The following is a 16,304-nucleotide window of genomic DNA, read 5'->3' as shown; positions in this document are numbered from 1 at the left end:
AATGAAATGGTTATTTTAGCTTTACCTTGGTGTTCTCTTGCCTGACTGCACACTCTCATTGTCCCCTGTATTCAGCGATGCCAATGAAAGACTAGATACTGAAAAAACACGATAAAGCTGTGAACCTGGATAAAAACAAAGTTAAGGCTTATAAATCTATGCAAGTAGTAGAGTCTGTTCATTAGACCCAACACCAGCATCAGAAAGTCGGTAAGAGCTTCTATACACGAGACTCTTACACCCATACATGATATACCTGCATGCATATGTGGCCACTTCATCTCAACCCCTTGCTGACACCCAGCCATCTGCAGCCACCTGGGAGGGTCTCAGACTAAGCATTAATGTGAAGCACGCACACGGGCATATTGGCACCATGCAAATCAAAGAACGCAATCAAAGTTAATAAGCCCTTATGAAAGAGAGCTTAAGAGACTTAATTTAAAGCTTGGGATGGATTCTTGGAAGGTGTTAAGGGAACACTTTAAATTACATGGGAAGATCATAGAATCATAGAATCAAGATGGAAGGAAGCAGCTAGAGAAAATGCAGCAGAATAACAAGGCTATACGATGCCGTAACAAATAGGATCACTGAGCACTCTGGTTACTTTTTCTAATTGCAAATTGGCAATACTTCTTCCAATCATTGCTACAGTTACGTGATATCTAAAAGAATGCTAAGTCGTTCCACATGATTAGTGTTGCTATGTTCATAACTATACATGCAGTAGCAGTAGGTAAGTGAGCAAAATAGAAAAACCTATGAAATAGAAAAGTAACTTTTTATTTTAATTTTGTCTGTATTAAGGAGGAGTTTAAGTACTTTCACATTATAATCACCATTTTATTTATCGATCTCTTACCTCCTAACTTTTATTCATTCTTAGCTCTACAGGTGCAAGAAGACATTAGTGAAGAATACATGGGTGTACATGAAACTTGTAACACACGTTGGTGCTTCCATTGGGTTTTCATACAGTTAACCTTTTTATTTGTTGATATATGCATGCATGCATAGCAGGTAAGCGACACTCATCTTTTCATTTCTATTGGCAAATTTTACTTTCCAGTTTGGTCACGTGCAGCTTCAATTTAGCACAAGACACTGATAAACGCATGTGCTTGTTAGTACCAAAAACCAAGCTGGTGTTTTAGCATGAACAGACTCTTTTTCCACATGAACATTTGTTACCTGGTGGACCTTTGATTGGCGTCTTAGGTGATTCAATATGATCTCTATGAATAGATTTTGGACGTGGCTTTTTTTGTTTGATTGAGAGGGAACGTGGCTTTATAACAGTATCCATGTCTTCCATAAGCTTTAGTTGTTTCCTTCTCATATATTCCTGCTTAATAAATTCTCGCCGTGCTCGTTCATCCTCCTTCTTCTGACGTTCTTCTTCCGTTTTGCGTCTAAAAAAAATTATCAAATAAATTCAGGAGTAGAAACTTTCCAAATTACCAGTTTTAGCTAGCACAGTGCAGACAACACAGGGATCAGATTTTTCGAACTTGCCTTTTTTTTTTTTTTTTTTTTTTTTTTTTTTACAATTTTCACATAGTTTATACTTTTTGGGATACTGTTACTAGTAAAAATCAAAACCATGTTTATTAGCTTGACTGCTGTAACTGAGTGAACATTGTGCATTTGTGCAAAAAGAAGCCCAAAGTGACAGGCTCTGCCTCAGAATATAAAGTGCAGGGCAGGGTAGTGCTCTGAGGAGCTTCGCTCAGGCCAGCAGGGCTCATATGTTGAGTCTGAGCTGGAGACTGATGCCACCTGCTGATTCTGCAGGACCCGCTGGCATATGTCTTCAGCTGGGCTCCTCAGCACATCCGGCTCTAGGATTAAATATCTTGGATATTAAGATGCAATTGACACAGAAGTTACACTTTTAACTAAACCAGACATTTTTACATTCACTGTTACTGATCATTTGGATCAGGCCACGTAGTTTTACCTTGTCTCTTCCTTCTTATGTTCTAGTTCTGCTTCCAGCTGCTGCTTTCGAAGCAGAGTCTCTCTTTCCCTTCTCAAACGCTTCTCCAACAACGCTGCTCGTTTCATCGCCATATCATTTTCTGCCTTTTGATCATCCTAGCAGCAACAGAGTTTGAAGGAAAAGGACCCAAAAATATTAAGATCTCTGAATTCAGCAACTGATTTTGCCAAGTCATTAGACGCTTAATTCTGTACACTGGGGCGATATCCTAACATACTTTTGCAGTATTTTAAATAAGTTTATTTAAAAAGATTTTTCTTAAGACTACTAAAAACTTTTCATAAGGAATTTTTTCTTCCTAAGTCAAACATAAAATTCAACACTGATATGAGAAAACTTGCTAAGTGAAATATTTTAGAGTCAGATCCCACGCTGCACAAGCTTCAGAAGATTCTACATGTATGGAGATGAAAGTAATTTATCACAAAAAGCAGTAACTGTGCAGCATATAGAAGTAACTTCTGCTGATAGAGCCAGGTTTCTTTTTTAGAACTGAGGAACGCTTCCAGACAAGCAAGGCACATCTCAGATACGCCATACAAGATTCTGGGGTATTCAAAGATGGAAATTCAAAATCTTGATGGCTTTCAGTGTCTAGACAACAGGGAGCACTCCCAAACACCAACTTCAAATGGGAGTCTTGGAAGACTATAACTCCTTAGCCAGCCAAGAGAGGGAAAAAGGCTCTCCAAAGTGCAATTCAGAGACATACAACATTTTTAAAAAACACAGGCTATTATGTACTTCAAAAAATTTTAGTTACATTTGGGAGTGGTTGGAAAAGTAAGGGTGAGATGTGAGCATGTTTAATTAAGGTCACAAAAGCTTAAGTTAAAAATAAATCTACATTCAGCATTCATCATTCTCATCAAAAACTCCAAGCACTCTTCTACAACTATGAATGGAAAAGTATATTCTGTCATTGCAGTACGGTAGAATCTCATGATGCCAAATTAATCACCAAGAGCAAAAGATATGCTTGTATGTTTAGAGTTGCAGAACTATCTGCTTTCACTTCAATAGAAAGTTATCACTGAAATCCATATCTGAATTAAGAAGTTCCCTTACAAAGGAAGCTTAATAGCAGGCATACACATACAATAGTTCTCTTACCTTGAAAAAGAATCCACAACACACTTTCTGGTCATCCTCAAATTGTTCTCTGTCACTCTCACCTTCATATTTCTCAACAGACACTTCATTTTTTTCTGGTGGCTTCAAATCTGATAGGGAAACTTCAATTAAGTTAGCTGTTTTAGGAGCTGGTGCTGGTAAAATCGGTTGGCTTAGTTGATCTTCATTTGGCGTGAGGCAGACAGTTTCTGTGATAGGCTGAGATAATACTTCAGAAACATTAGATTCAATAGGCTTAATCTCCTTTTCCTCCAACTTCTGTTCACACTGTTTCAGCAATTTTGGTCCTTCTTCTTTTGCTACCTCTTCTGTAGGCTTGGCTTCCTTCAAAAGATTTCCCCTTAACTGAGGTTCACCTATATGTTCACTATCATCTCCAAAGCAAACAAATGATCTAGTCTGAATGGGAACCTGGCTTGGAGAAAATCTCCTCAAACGAGGAAGACTATCCACAGACCGCGGGGCAGTCAAGGTACGATTTAGAGGTGTTATTTTCAGTTCATTTGGCCTAGGAGTCCTTTGCATTTTAATGTGAAAAGAGGCATTCTTCCTGTTGGAAGACTGTGGAGACTGATGCGTAGAGCGAGAAGATTCTTGTGAGAAAGGTGCAACAGGAGATGGAGCTCCCATTTGCCTTGATGAAGATTTGAAGTCCCGAAGCTGCTTCTGAGGAGATGGCTGAGGAGGAGAAATAACCCAAGACTGTTGCTCTCTCATCTGCATCAACATCTCCTGTTGAAGGGATAGACGTTGCATTTCTTGTTGTAGAAAGTGTAGGGAAGAGTTTAGCTTTTCAATAGATTTTGTATATTCTAAGATATCTCCTTCATTAAAATTTTCTTCTGAGGGGCTTGCTAAATTCCATTGCTTTTCAGCATCCATAGAAGTAGCAGGAGATTTTAACCATTTGCTGTGAGAATTTTCAGGAGTTTCTTTTATTAATTCCGAAGTCTTACTAGTTTGTTCATCTGATTTTTCAGTTTCTTTTTCTTTCAACCGATTACTGTCAGTGAATACCTTCTCATCCTCAGCTCCTGCTGCCTCTTCTCGAAGAGGTGATACTCCATCACCTTTCTTTTTCACAACATTAAGAAATGCTGTTCTTCCCATTTTCTGCCGCTGCTTTGTGAATGCAGCTTCAACTTTCTTCTTCTGTGCTTCAATGGCTCGCCTCTTTTCCTCCAGCTTCATCCTAAGATGTACCATTTCCGAAGCCAGTAACTGTGTAGTGTCTCTTCCTTGAGGAACAGATGCCTCCTCAGGAATATGAGTCCAAGCGACTACATGAGGGATGTTCAGCTCAGAACCTTCTGGTGTGGTTTTCTGAGAACTGCTTCCACTGCTTCTACTATCTGTATGATTCAGCTTCCTGAATTTCTGCTCTGCAAAGCTTGTCATTTTAACCCCCGAACTTGAAGAAGCACTGCTGCCTGCCTGTGACTTAGTACTTACTGAGCTGGGACAGGGACTTAATTGATCTCTGTGATTGCCAGCTCGCATGTCATAATCCTGGAGAAATTTAGATGGTTCTTCCATGTCAGAGTCCATGCTTACAGTATAATCTCTCAAAGAAGAATCCTCATCCATTGTCTCTGGAATATCTTCTGAAGGGACATGTATTCCAGTATCTACTTCTGTATTGTCAGTCACAGGACTTAGAGGACCTTTTGTGTCTGTAATTATATCAGGGGTAGACTGGTTTGGTTTAATGTTTGAATTCAAGATGCTCATTTCCTGATTGTGAAGAAAGAACCCATTTGTAATTTGGTCCGACTGGACAACTCTGGGAGATTTTTCAGTGTCATGAATTATCTGCAAAGCCTCTTCAATGCTTGGTGTCTCAATCTGATTGCCAAAATCATCCAGAACTGCCCTGTTTTGCAGAGCTCCATTTGGAAACCTGTAGCGGCCGCTCTCATTGGCATTTTTTTGATTTGTGTTAAGGGACTGATGGGCCTTTGTGCCTTTATGAGCTATCATGTCCTTTTCCTCTTCAATATCTTGATTTTCCTCTTCTCCATTTACTGGTTTGAATGACAGATTTTTTCTAATATGTTTCGGCATGCGGTTGATGTTTACTGTAAGGCCTTCATTGCTCACAGATCTAGTAATTCCTCTGTTTGGAGTAGATACTGGAATGCTTTTTTCTTTGTCAAAAGAAATGTCGAATGAAACTCCGTGTAACGATGACCTAAGAGAGATCAGAATAAAGGAAGTAACTGAGCAACTCATGGTTAATAATAATAGAACTGAATGACTGAATGTGAATATTTAAAAATTATTTTAAGATTGCAGTATTAAAGGCACTGTTAAGTGCTCTGTATTTTGCCTAGCTTCAAACATACTGTAATAATATAATATATAGATATACACATATAAATATAGCTATTTAATAAAGAGATATAATAAATGAAAAATGCACAATAAAATAGAATATAAAACCGTTTTCTTCAGAGATAGCCAATGCTTTTTATTACTTGGGAATAAATTCTGGGCATTTTAGGAATATAGGAATTGCCATAGTAGATCAGAAGGAAAGTGTGAAGAGAGACACAATTTATACTTACTGAATAACCCACCACTATGACTCTTACCATTTTAAATTTAGCTTACACCCTACAGATTAAGAGTTTATGACCGGTCACACGGAAAACCAAAACATTCAGCCTGACTCTTCTTACTTCCCACAAATAATACAAGTTTAAATACTACTGAGCTCATTAGCCATTTTACCTCTTCTAGTTGATTGTGATGAATAAATGTGAACATATTTAGTGCCAACAATTCAAATACCTAAAATATACCTCATTTCAACATAAAGAATAGATGATTTATTTCTGAATTTGTTTTCCTATTTCAGAGTTCTTAAGCCATGATATGGTTTTTTTTCCTTTCTTTTTCTACTTTTGCGTGTCGCTTACAAGAACTCTTATTACAGGATTCTGAAAATCCAAACTACGATGGAGCATTTATTACTATTTATGACCAATAAACAATAATTTCTTTAAACGAACTCATACAGTAAAACTACCTACCTCTTTTCTTTGGGCCACGTCCCTACATGCCCATCTACATAAGACATTGATGTGGACCTCCTGATGACTCCTAAGTGAAATTAAAATAGAACCCAAGGTAACTGCTATGAAAAATTATTTTAACATCACCTTCTGTTGCTTTAACAAATTAGTTTGCTTCACTACTTAGAACACTGTAATGGCAAAAACAAGAAGTGGTTTTATATTGAGAATACAAGTAGACCAACTGAGACAATTTCATGCTGAATGTATATTATACCCCTCATCCCTCAAAGAATTTACTATTGAGTAAAACATACTACAAATACTACTAAAATATACCACAAACACTTGTTTTAAGTCTATTCCACATAATCAAAACAGAAGTAAAATTTAAAAATATACACAATAAGAGGTACAAAACCAAACTTCCCATTTGTACATTTAATAAATTACAAAACCTATTCATTAGCCTTTCTTGTAAAGCTCCCCCAGTAATTTCTGCATAAATAATGTTTGAATAAATACAAGCAAGATAGCAATTTACTCAGAAGACACCACCTTGTCTCATTGCCTCTTCCACCCATTTGTAAATTGTTACCTGGAACAGATGAATAAGGCTGCTGGGGTGTATGCAGTTGGTGAGATGGCTTATAAATTGGACTTTCCAATCTACAAAGCAAGAGACATCAATTTAGAAGTAACACATCAAAAAGCCATACTACAAAAGGGCAACCAGCCCTCATGTCCTGGGCCAACACAAAAACAGATTTGGTTTTTTGTGACAGGGAAGAAAGTCAGGTGTAATTCTCTTCTTGAAATATTAATTTATTAACTACAAAGAGAACACTGTTATTACCTTTAACTGGACCTAGCGCAGATAAGTCAGTAAGTCAAAAATTTGAAAAGGTATTTCTCCTACACCAATGGCCACAGGGCGGTGTTAGTTTTGTTAACATACTTGTCTCCTGATTTATTTCACGTAAACGTCATTACTAGAAGATTCTCATTTTTAGGTTTGATTTTATGAAAAGAACCAAACATAAGGATGAACACAAAGGCAGTTCCTACTGCCTTAAAACTCTGTGGCTGCAGCTAATAACCACATACTTTTCAGGCATATCTTCAGTTGCTTAGTCTGAAATTTCTACTTTGTGTCTGGATTGCAATATGCACTAGACATGGATAAAGGAGATTTTGTGATAAACATGATTTCATAAACACAAAAAATATATTCACTGCTAAAAGAGTCATTACAAAGATTTCCTCCATTTCTGCTTAGAACAGATACTTTTTTTTGGTTCATAGAGAAGGTCTGTACTAGAATAGCTTGTTAATTCAGAACAGTATTAACATAATTCAGTGTTTTGGTCAAGGTGCTTCTTCAGGATCAGAACAAAGACACATGCATAAAGACGCATGCATTTGTATGTAAAACACTTCTGAAGAAGCCAGACTTCAAAAACACGCTGGATTAAATCCTTTCATGTTTTGAATTTTGTTCACTGAGCTGAAGAGCACGCTTCCAAACTCCCTTTTTTCAATCACTAATTTTCAAAATATTTGTTTAGTGCTTTTATAGTTTATGAACAGTATGCTGTAGAAAAGTTTCTAAATAATATTTCTGGGAAGGATACGCACCTCGATACATGAAAAATATTGTTGTTTTACAATCTACCATAAGTATATATTAATTATTCAAAATAGGTTCTGAAATTCCTGATTTTTTGTATTAACAACACTACATGCTGGCTACATATGTTTTAAATGGCATTTGAGATTTCTGTGAATATTTAAAAATCAGAGATATAATTTCAATAAGTTATTTTAAAAGAAAAGCATGCTTTCAGAATTTCACCCAGCAGCCTGTGAGAATCTGCTACCACAAAGAAAATCTACACACTTCATTTTCCCTCAAGAAAAGACTGATGTTGGCACCATGACTGTGATTCCATGGCAACCTCAGACATCGTAACTGCTTGCCACCACAGTCGCATGCCCTCCTCTGCGCTGGATCTGACTCTCCATCCGATCCTCTGAGTCATTTCAACAAGCTAAGCCAACAGAAAAACATTCACTTTTTCTGACTGGTTTAGTGTTTTCTGTCTTTGTGCACTGAAATGACAATGTCAAACACTCAAGAACGTGCAGTCGGGACAAGGAGGAAGGCCCGGACAATGACATCCCGCAGTCAGGTATGCTCCGCCAGGGAACCTTGAGCCCATGTGTTAGATTCCTACCAGCTCAGATAACGTCTTAGCCCCCTCCTTTGTCCTACAATGCAGTGAAGTATCATCAAACTGGATGAAATACACTGGTTTATGAGGAAAGATATAGCTCTGTTACTCATGGGTTGCTCTCATAATACTCCCAACACAAAGCCATATCCACGGCTTGTAGAGACATTAAAACAGTGTTGTGATGAGCTAATACAATATGCAACCCACCACCCATAAGGGGTTTACAATGATTTTCACTATAACTCTGAACATATCTCAGGAAACATAAGCAATATTACAAAACATGTTGGTGGCAACTTACAGACTTGATAGTTAAATTTGGAATGGTAATGGCACTAAGAAACATAAAAGCTTTTGTAAGAGTTTATGAATTGAATTCAGATGCCTATCATAAAACTTCCAATCAGTCTTCTTCAGTTTAGCAGCCAAAACCAACTGCACAGACAAAATGTACACATTTACAGTAAAAGTAGATTTATTTGGATTAAAAAGATACTATGTTACTGACAGAATTTGTCAGAGCAGGGATAAATGCATGCTTAATGGCTTCAGCTGCGGAGATTTTTTTTTTTTTCTTCACACAGTCAAGACTACAGATAGACTTCTCTTGTGTTGTCCACTATTCATCTACTAACTACACATAAAGAAAATCTTCTCCACAGCAATCCCTACAGCACAAGAGTAATTACGGCACAGAACTCTTTCTTTAGTTTACTTTAAGTGTAACTGACATATGATTTATTATCTTCACAGAACTTCTGGAGATAAATCACTGAAGTTTTGTTCAGGAAGGGCTCTAGAAGGGCGCCATCACGTTGGAAGCCACATACAAATAGTGATTTTTACTGGAAACCTTTCTTTGTTCTGTAGGACAGTTGCAGTTACAAGCCCTTTGTTGGGCTGCTCACAGGGGCTTTGCAAGCTGCAAATGGCCTTGGGAACCCCTGTTCCAAATGATACATTCAAAACTACTGTTTCTTGTTCTCCTGGCTTATATGCTCAGTTTACACTAAAATAACTTCATTGTCTACAAAGGAAACACTTCAGATATACACAGGAAAAAGAGATTTGGAATCACAGTATTTAATGATAGTAAGAAATGCTACTCCCTGATTAAAGTCAGCATAGATTCCTAAATATTCAAAAAGAAAACCAAACCCCCAAACCAACCAAACACTTCCCACCCCTGAAAGCCCCATCCAAAACCAATAGAAAAGGCTGAACAGGATTAGCTGGGCTGGCAACTAACAAGTTGCTGAATACCCACTTAAAATGCTAATTTTATCCTTCTCTGTTAGTTCAGACACAATCAATAAACCTTGGTCCCTATATTACAAATATAATGCTATGCTACCCTCATCCACCACGTTCAGATCAGATCACTGGAAGGCTTTCTTTACCCTGCCAAAAGAAAGATTAAAAAGAAGGCCTAATGCACAATTTCTGCCTCTTATCAATTGTCCGATCAGCTAGAGAACACAAGGGAAACAGGATGTTTTTATACTGCTTCCAAAGCTGTAACAGTAATACTAAAAATAATGTTACACATATATTTACAAAAAAATACAAATAACGTAAAACATATTTAATAAAGCAGTTAACTTTCTATTCTTGATGCTCACAAGACTTGAGAAGTTCATCATAGTCTAAGTATTTATTTTTACCTATTTGACCTTCATGGTACTTAAGTCATCATCAGACCAAACTAAAACCATCACTCCGTGGTTTTCTTGCTGTTACCTTAGATTAGTTTACCATTTTTAGAAAATTTGCTGTGAATTCTGGAAAAATAGCTCTTTCCAAGCAGACTTGGTCAGCAGCCCCACACGAAACTGAAAAGGACAAGGAGGCCATATGACACTTCTCTGTGGAATGGTAAGGGTTGTTCTGGAAACTGGTAAGACCACAGCATGCCGTCCAAGTAGCAAACATGAACTGTACAAACACGAACATGTTGCCTGCCATGCAACCAGGCAGCAGGGGAAATAGATGGAACTATAGGATCTTCCACAAAATTCTACAGATTATGTTTGGTAACTCAATCCTTGAGCATTGCAAAAAGGCAGCAATACTAAATAAAAACAACTCCTGTGTTTGATTTTGAGTAGAAAGGAGAAGATTGTGGAACAGTATTGGTGATTCTCTGACATTACCTGGCTGCGAAGTCAGAACCAGATGGGCCATCGACATAATTTCTTCTGTTAGCATTCAAGCCGTGAGCAGAAGCTGCATCTTTTGCAGGTTCAGCTGCCAGGAATAACAAAACTCAAGTTATTACAGTTTAGTATTTAGTTAGAATCCATAGTAGAAAAGCTGCTTGAAATAACTGGAAGTAATGATTTCCAAAGATTCAAAGAATTTTCATTAGTTCCATTATTTAGATTAAACCCTAGTCACTTCCTTTCAGCTTTACATCATCCAAAGTTCCCATATCGGCACTAATTAAGGGAATGGAGAATGACAAAATGACTAGAAAAGTGAAGAAAAAAAAATAGCCACAAAATTAAAAGCAAGCCATCTTTTTAGCAAAAATGAATATTCTTCTTCTGGAAGAAATTTTTCTGATAAATTTTTTCCCCCAAAACACTTAGACTGACTTTTCAGCTAGGAAATAGTTTTTTGGTCATATTCTAAATTAATTAGCAATATCTAAAAGATTTAGATTGGATTTGTACGTGCTATAAAGCATACAAAAAAAGGTATAAAAGCCACACAATGAAAGTCTCTTCCTAGCTCTTGGCCAGCACCACTGTATGAATGTTGAAGTTACCATGACTCTGTACTCATTCACTGATCTTTAGGTCTACCCGAGAGGTGGGTTTTTAAATTTGAGAATTTACTGATGGAAAACTGTGTGTTTGCACTCAGCTACAAAATGCAATTTTACAATTAACTATCTGTCCACTTTCCCCAGATTCATGTTCCTTTCTCTTGGTATCTTCTCAGCAAAAGAAGTTCTTCAGGCTAAATTCTGTTCTCGGCTCCTTATTACATCTGTAATCCCTGCATGGGCATAAATGGATTCTAGGCTTGTTTAGGTCAGGAAAATTTGCAAGCGATTATACCACAACAATTTAAATGAGTTTTTGGTAATAGACAACAAAATCTAATTATGATTTATGAGATGAAATGAAGACTAATGCAAGGAAAGAGTACTTTGCTCCTTCTTTAAGGGGGCTGTACACCATCAAATCCTGTTAACTAAAATATTCACTGCATTTGTGAACACAATGGCAATCTGTACACACACATACTAAAAACATGCATATTAAACCCGATCCTTAATGTAATTACCTTGGGGATGCACAACAACACGAGGTTGTACAAATGATGGCTTCACCACTTCAAACCACCAGAACAATTCTGCCATGAACACCATGTAGTTGCTCTACAAAAAAAAACAAACCCAAACAAACAAACAAAAAAATTAATTTCTGTTAAAACACAAGCCTGCAAATAAATAGATTAAACAGCATTCAGAATATGCCTCTGCATTTCATCCAACTTACAATCTCTTCTCTACTGATTTCTTAGAAAATGAGATCAGTAAGATGGATCTGTAGCACCAACTATCTAATAGACATAATGTGACCAGATTGTAACCGTTTGGGTTGATATGTTTCATAATAAGCATATGCTCAGGCCCAATGTCTTGCAGGCAGGGCAGAGAGGTACAGGATGGGTGGAAAAAGATGCCTGTCAAACAGATTAGCCATTTCCATAAAAAAGAGTAGTGAAAAAGCCCATTGTTCTGCAAGGCTAGGCAATACAATTTTCAGAGCTTTTTAACATGAAAAACTCTGGTAGCCCTTGGTTTTAGTGTAGGAACTTTGATTCTGATTTAGGCTTTTACGTCAAGTATGTGCTTTTTGCCACATTTGTGAAGACCTATCCAAATTTACAAGTCTTTAATGCAAAACAAAAACCAGAACTGGCGTTTGTTCAACACAGGTTAGAACAACAAGGTTTTACCTCCAAAGACTTATGCACACGTAATAGGTTGTTCATGTATCTCCCTACTGTATTTCCCATTATACAGCTATGAAACACAGAAGCGTGGTAGCCACCAAGTTTAACACAAGGGGAAAAACAGGTGAAAAGGAAGAAACAACTGGTGACATGAACTGCAACAACAACAAAAAAAGTCAATAGAAAAAACGGGAAGAAGCGGTGGTAGCAGTTTCTGCTGCGAAAGTATATAACGAGTGCCAAAAGACCAGAAGTTTGTTGACTGTGGAGGCTGAGGAGTTCAGAGGCCAAATGCCCACGGCCCAAAGCCGCTACATCCACATGGTTCTGTGCTACTCCCTATCTAGAAGTATCAACTGAGTGAGATCAGCGAGCATCCAGGCCTGAGCTGGCTCAAGCGGGTGCACAGACCCGTGTCACCAGTCCTATGAAGCCCGAAAAGGTAAACAATACAAACCTCTACTTACGCACTACATTGAGAAACCATAATTAAACAACTTTTTAGAACAGTTTGTTTAAAAAAAAGTCTTTCTGCAATAAAACCCAATAACGTCTAGCTAACAATACTTACAAAAGCAAGTGTCCTTAGCCACCTTTTTCATGTCATTAACACTGATCAATTTCAAATATCCACTTTATTTTCTCCAATTTATGCAATTTTCATTTAACATTTCACGCAGCTTAAATGTGAAAATATAAATTAACAAACTTATTGGTTTAATTTCTACAATTTAACATCATCATCACCAAGAGTGTTTGCAACTTATAAATGTTGAAACCAAGAAATCTATTTCAATGTGACTTTTTAAAAAAAAAAATAAAGCTTTCTTAATATTTGGTCCGATAAAACTTTCTGTACTCAAGAAAATTAGCATTTTTACACCAAAATATCAGATGCTATCTCTTTTTTAATTTTTCTTTGAGAATGAAATTAAGTGAAAATAGTCTCTCGGGGAATGTGCAAATTTATTAAATTATTTGCTTCAGAGAAGAGTTTCAGAAGGAAAGCAATGTGTCTGCTGATTTTTGCCGTAACACAAGGAAATCAGAGCTGATTTAGAAAAAAAGCAAACAATTACCTAGTTTTGTCCCTTCCCCCCCACCCTTTTCTTCCTTTCAAACAAAGATAGGGCTAAATAAAGGATGTTAGTTGAGTAGATAACGTTACCTGGTATGGGACAGAATTCTTAAACCTATTCAGAAGAAAACCCTTAGCTTGCCCTGGTTTTCTCTAACTGCTTTGGCTTCTGCCATTGCCGAACTGTTGGGGGAAAGAGGATACGGTGCCAGGTGGCCCTTTGATTTGATCAAGGATCACTGTTATTTTGGATTTTAGGATGGAGTCGGCTTCTACATTATCTATGTGACGGAAGACAATCTTCAGTATAGACTTTGCCATTACGGATATTAATAGAGCAATCTTTATGCACATGAAACATTCTCATTAGCAGAGCATGGGACATTTTTAAAATTTCCAGCCCTTTGTTAGCCCATAAGGCCTTCCTCTGTCTGCAAGAAAACCTTGCTGCAGATTAAGAATTGTATTTGGGCTCCTTAAGTAAACACACATAGTCTTTAAAAATTAGTTTAAACTTACAAATAGTTTACTCATTCAACCTCAGAAAACTCTGTAGGAAAGAGACCTACATATCAACATATATGTTATTTCTTTTCTGAAGGATTTGAGAAGGAAAGAGGGATATTAAATATCAGCTAACAAATTGCAGGGTTTTAACAGTATAGCAAATGACTTAGCTGTCAGTTCTTTAACAAAAACCAGACAAATTCTAAGAAAAGTAAAACCAGTGGTACACAGTTTCTATTTTAACTTTTTCTTTGTTCAATGAAAAAAATTTCTGGTTGATTCAGGCATATATGGCTGCAAAGTCTGCAAGTCTTCTGTTCCCACTTCACCAGTTAGAGCAGGAAAATCTAAGTAGAAAGATGAAGCTTTTCGTGGTTCAGCGGCAAAGAGAAAACTGCTTTGTATTCTGTGATGGACCCATTAACTTGCCACTGCATAGCAACACAAATAGGCAAGATTACTCCCATTCAGATTGCTCCCATTCCATGTTTAACTGTGTATTTGAGCACAGCTGGGGTATGCCCACAGAGGATGTATCCAGACTATGTAAGACTCCCATTTAAGACTTCTTTTGACAGCTTCACTATGTTTTCCATTCCTCAAATGTGAAATTCCACCACTGCATTAATTCTGTTGCCTTAAAAAGGTGTACCTCAAATCTTGGACTACAAGCAAATGTTTGACAAAAATTCTAAACAAAACGTCGTTCTATTTCAGAAACAAACCACAGGTATTAGGGGTAAAAACATCTTTTTAAAATAAACAAAAATTTACAACAAAAATGTTTAATAATAAATAGGATAACCTCAATTCTGTATCAGTAAATTTGAAAATATAATTTTAAATATCTATTTGCCACTTTTGATTCAGATTTATTTTTCCTGAATATTTCTAATGCAGATAAGCCTTTACTCCAGCAAAGGGATACTCTTATACTGAAAGCCGCTCATACACTTTAGGATATGGTAAAGGGATCAGCCAGATGTTGCCATAGTTATTACATACAAGCCATAAACAGACTAGGAGAAACCCCATCTCTGCTTATTCAGCACAACAGAACTGAATGAGGAAAAGTTCACAGCAAAATCTTTTCCATTCAAAGAAAATGCTAAGCGTAGCCTTTTGGTATCACACACTGATTTCATTAGAGAGAAATATACATAAGGAAAAAAAATATCAGATGTACTTCTCAGATAAAACATGATTTTTAATACTACAATTTCTAAATATTACCATTTCTACAGTTTTTCCTCTTAATATTTCCCCTCTCCCCCTTACTTTCCTTCAAACTTTTACATTTTTAACTTGATTTTTTTACTACAAATTGTGAAGTGTTCTAGTCATAGCTTTGTCCCCATCTGAAACACTGTATTTAAGTACTCCAATTTCTCATGTTTATGTTGAAATGCTGCATTTAATAGTCTGATTATTTTATGAAGGACTCAGATATTGCTCTTGCGAATATCTTCTTTGCAGTCCTGAGCTACTACAAGACAGCTTCTTTTCCCAAAATCACCAAAGTGGTATTTACTGAAGTCAAAATGAAACTGTTGGCTGCACGGCCTGCTTCAAACTGAGGCTACTTTAGATGTTTGATGGTGAAACATCATGATGGAAACTGCATTTTCTCACAAGTTACTTTTAGTCATAAAGGGATGTTAATAACAATGATCATAAGGGGAAGACTGATGATACATAACTTAATTTTTTGGAAAAAAATAACTGTGGGTCAGTAGTAATCCTGCTACCCAGGGCTAGAAAGAACGTAGATATTATTTCCACAGATTTTGCCTTGATTATGCTGACAAAAGTTCTAGTAGCTCACCACATGCACTTATACACAAAAATATTCAGAAGCATTTTAAAATTTTCAGAAGTATTTTAATAGTACTAAAAAATAACTAAGCTCCGAGCAGTTCAGACTGGCTCAAAACCAGTGAACAGCAGATGGCAGACTTGCAGCTTCATAGATGCTTCTATTTGCTGAACATCCTGATTTCATTTTTTCAATTTGATATTTCCAGGTTGTTCATTAGTTGTACGTAGCCAGCTGTACTACTGGTTACATTTTATCTACTGTATCTTCTGGCACTGTACAATAAAAATCCTTCTGTTTTAACAGATTTTGGAAGATTATCTTTTGGAGGGAAAAAAAAAATTCCCATATTATGAGTATAAAATCTAAAGTCATTACTTTCTTTTGGAACTAAGGGAGATAATGAAATAGCTTGTTTTATAAATTTTTGTACCAAAAAAAAGTTAAATTAGTTTCTTTAATATCTCTATTCCCCCTTCACAATTTTAAAATCACAAGTAATTTTTAAATCAAATTAGCTAACAGAAATAGCATGTCCAAT

The 16,304-nt window shown here is 36.6% G+C and overlaps 1 protein-coding gene across 4 annotated transcripts in view; it reads right to left on the bottom strand.

Moving 5' to 3' along the window:
• The window catches only part of CAMSAP2 (calmodulin regulated spectrin associated protein family member 2), a 92,177-nt gene that overhangs the window by 7,660 nt on the left and 68,213 nt on the right, over positions 1-16,304 (bottom strand). For 2 of the 4 annotated variants that reach the window (XM_054213311.1, XM_054213313.1), the window contains 8 exons: positions 11,688-11,781; positions 10,547-10,640; positions 6,755-6,825; positions 6,175-6,244; positions 3,119-5,330; positions 1,964-2,100; positions 1,195-1,415; positions 26-125 (listed from right to left, as the gene is read on the bottom strand). In XM_054213311.1, coding sequence (XP_054069286.1) covers positions 26-125; positions 1,195-1,415; positions 1,964-2,100; positions 3,119-5,330; positions 6,175-6,244; positions 6,755-6,825; positions 10,547-10,640; positions 11,688-11,781 — 2,999 coding nt within the window. The remainder of the gene's footprint in view (positions 1-25; positions 126-1,194; positions 1,416-1,963; positions 2,101-3,118; positions 5,331-6,174; positions 6,245-6,754; positions 6,826-10,546; positions 10,641-11,687; positions 11,782-16,304) is intronic. The other 2 variants (XM_054213312.1, XM_054213314.1) reach the window with 1 other exon arrangement.

Source organism: Rissa tridactyla, chromosome 8, assembly GCF_028500815.1.
Source record: "Rissa tridactyla isolate bRisTri1 chromosome 8, bRisTri1.patW.cur.20221130, whole genome shotgun sequence".
Lineage (NCBI taxonomy): Eukaryota > Metazoa > Chordata > Aves > Charadriiformes > Laridae > Rissa > Rissa tridactyla.
This window is presented reverse-complemented; position numbering and strand designations above follow the sequence as displayed.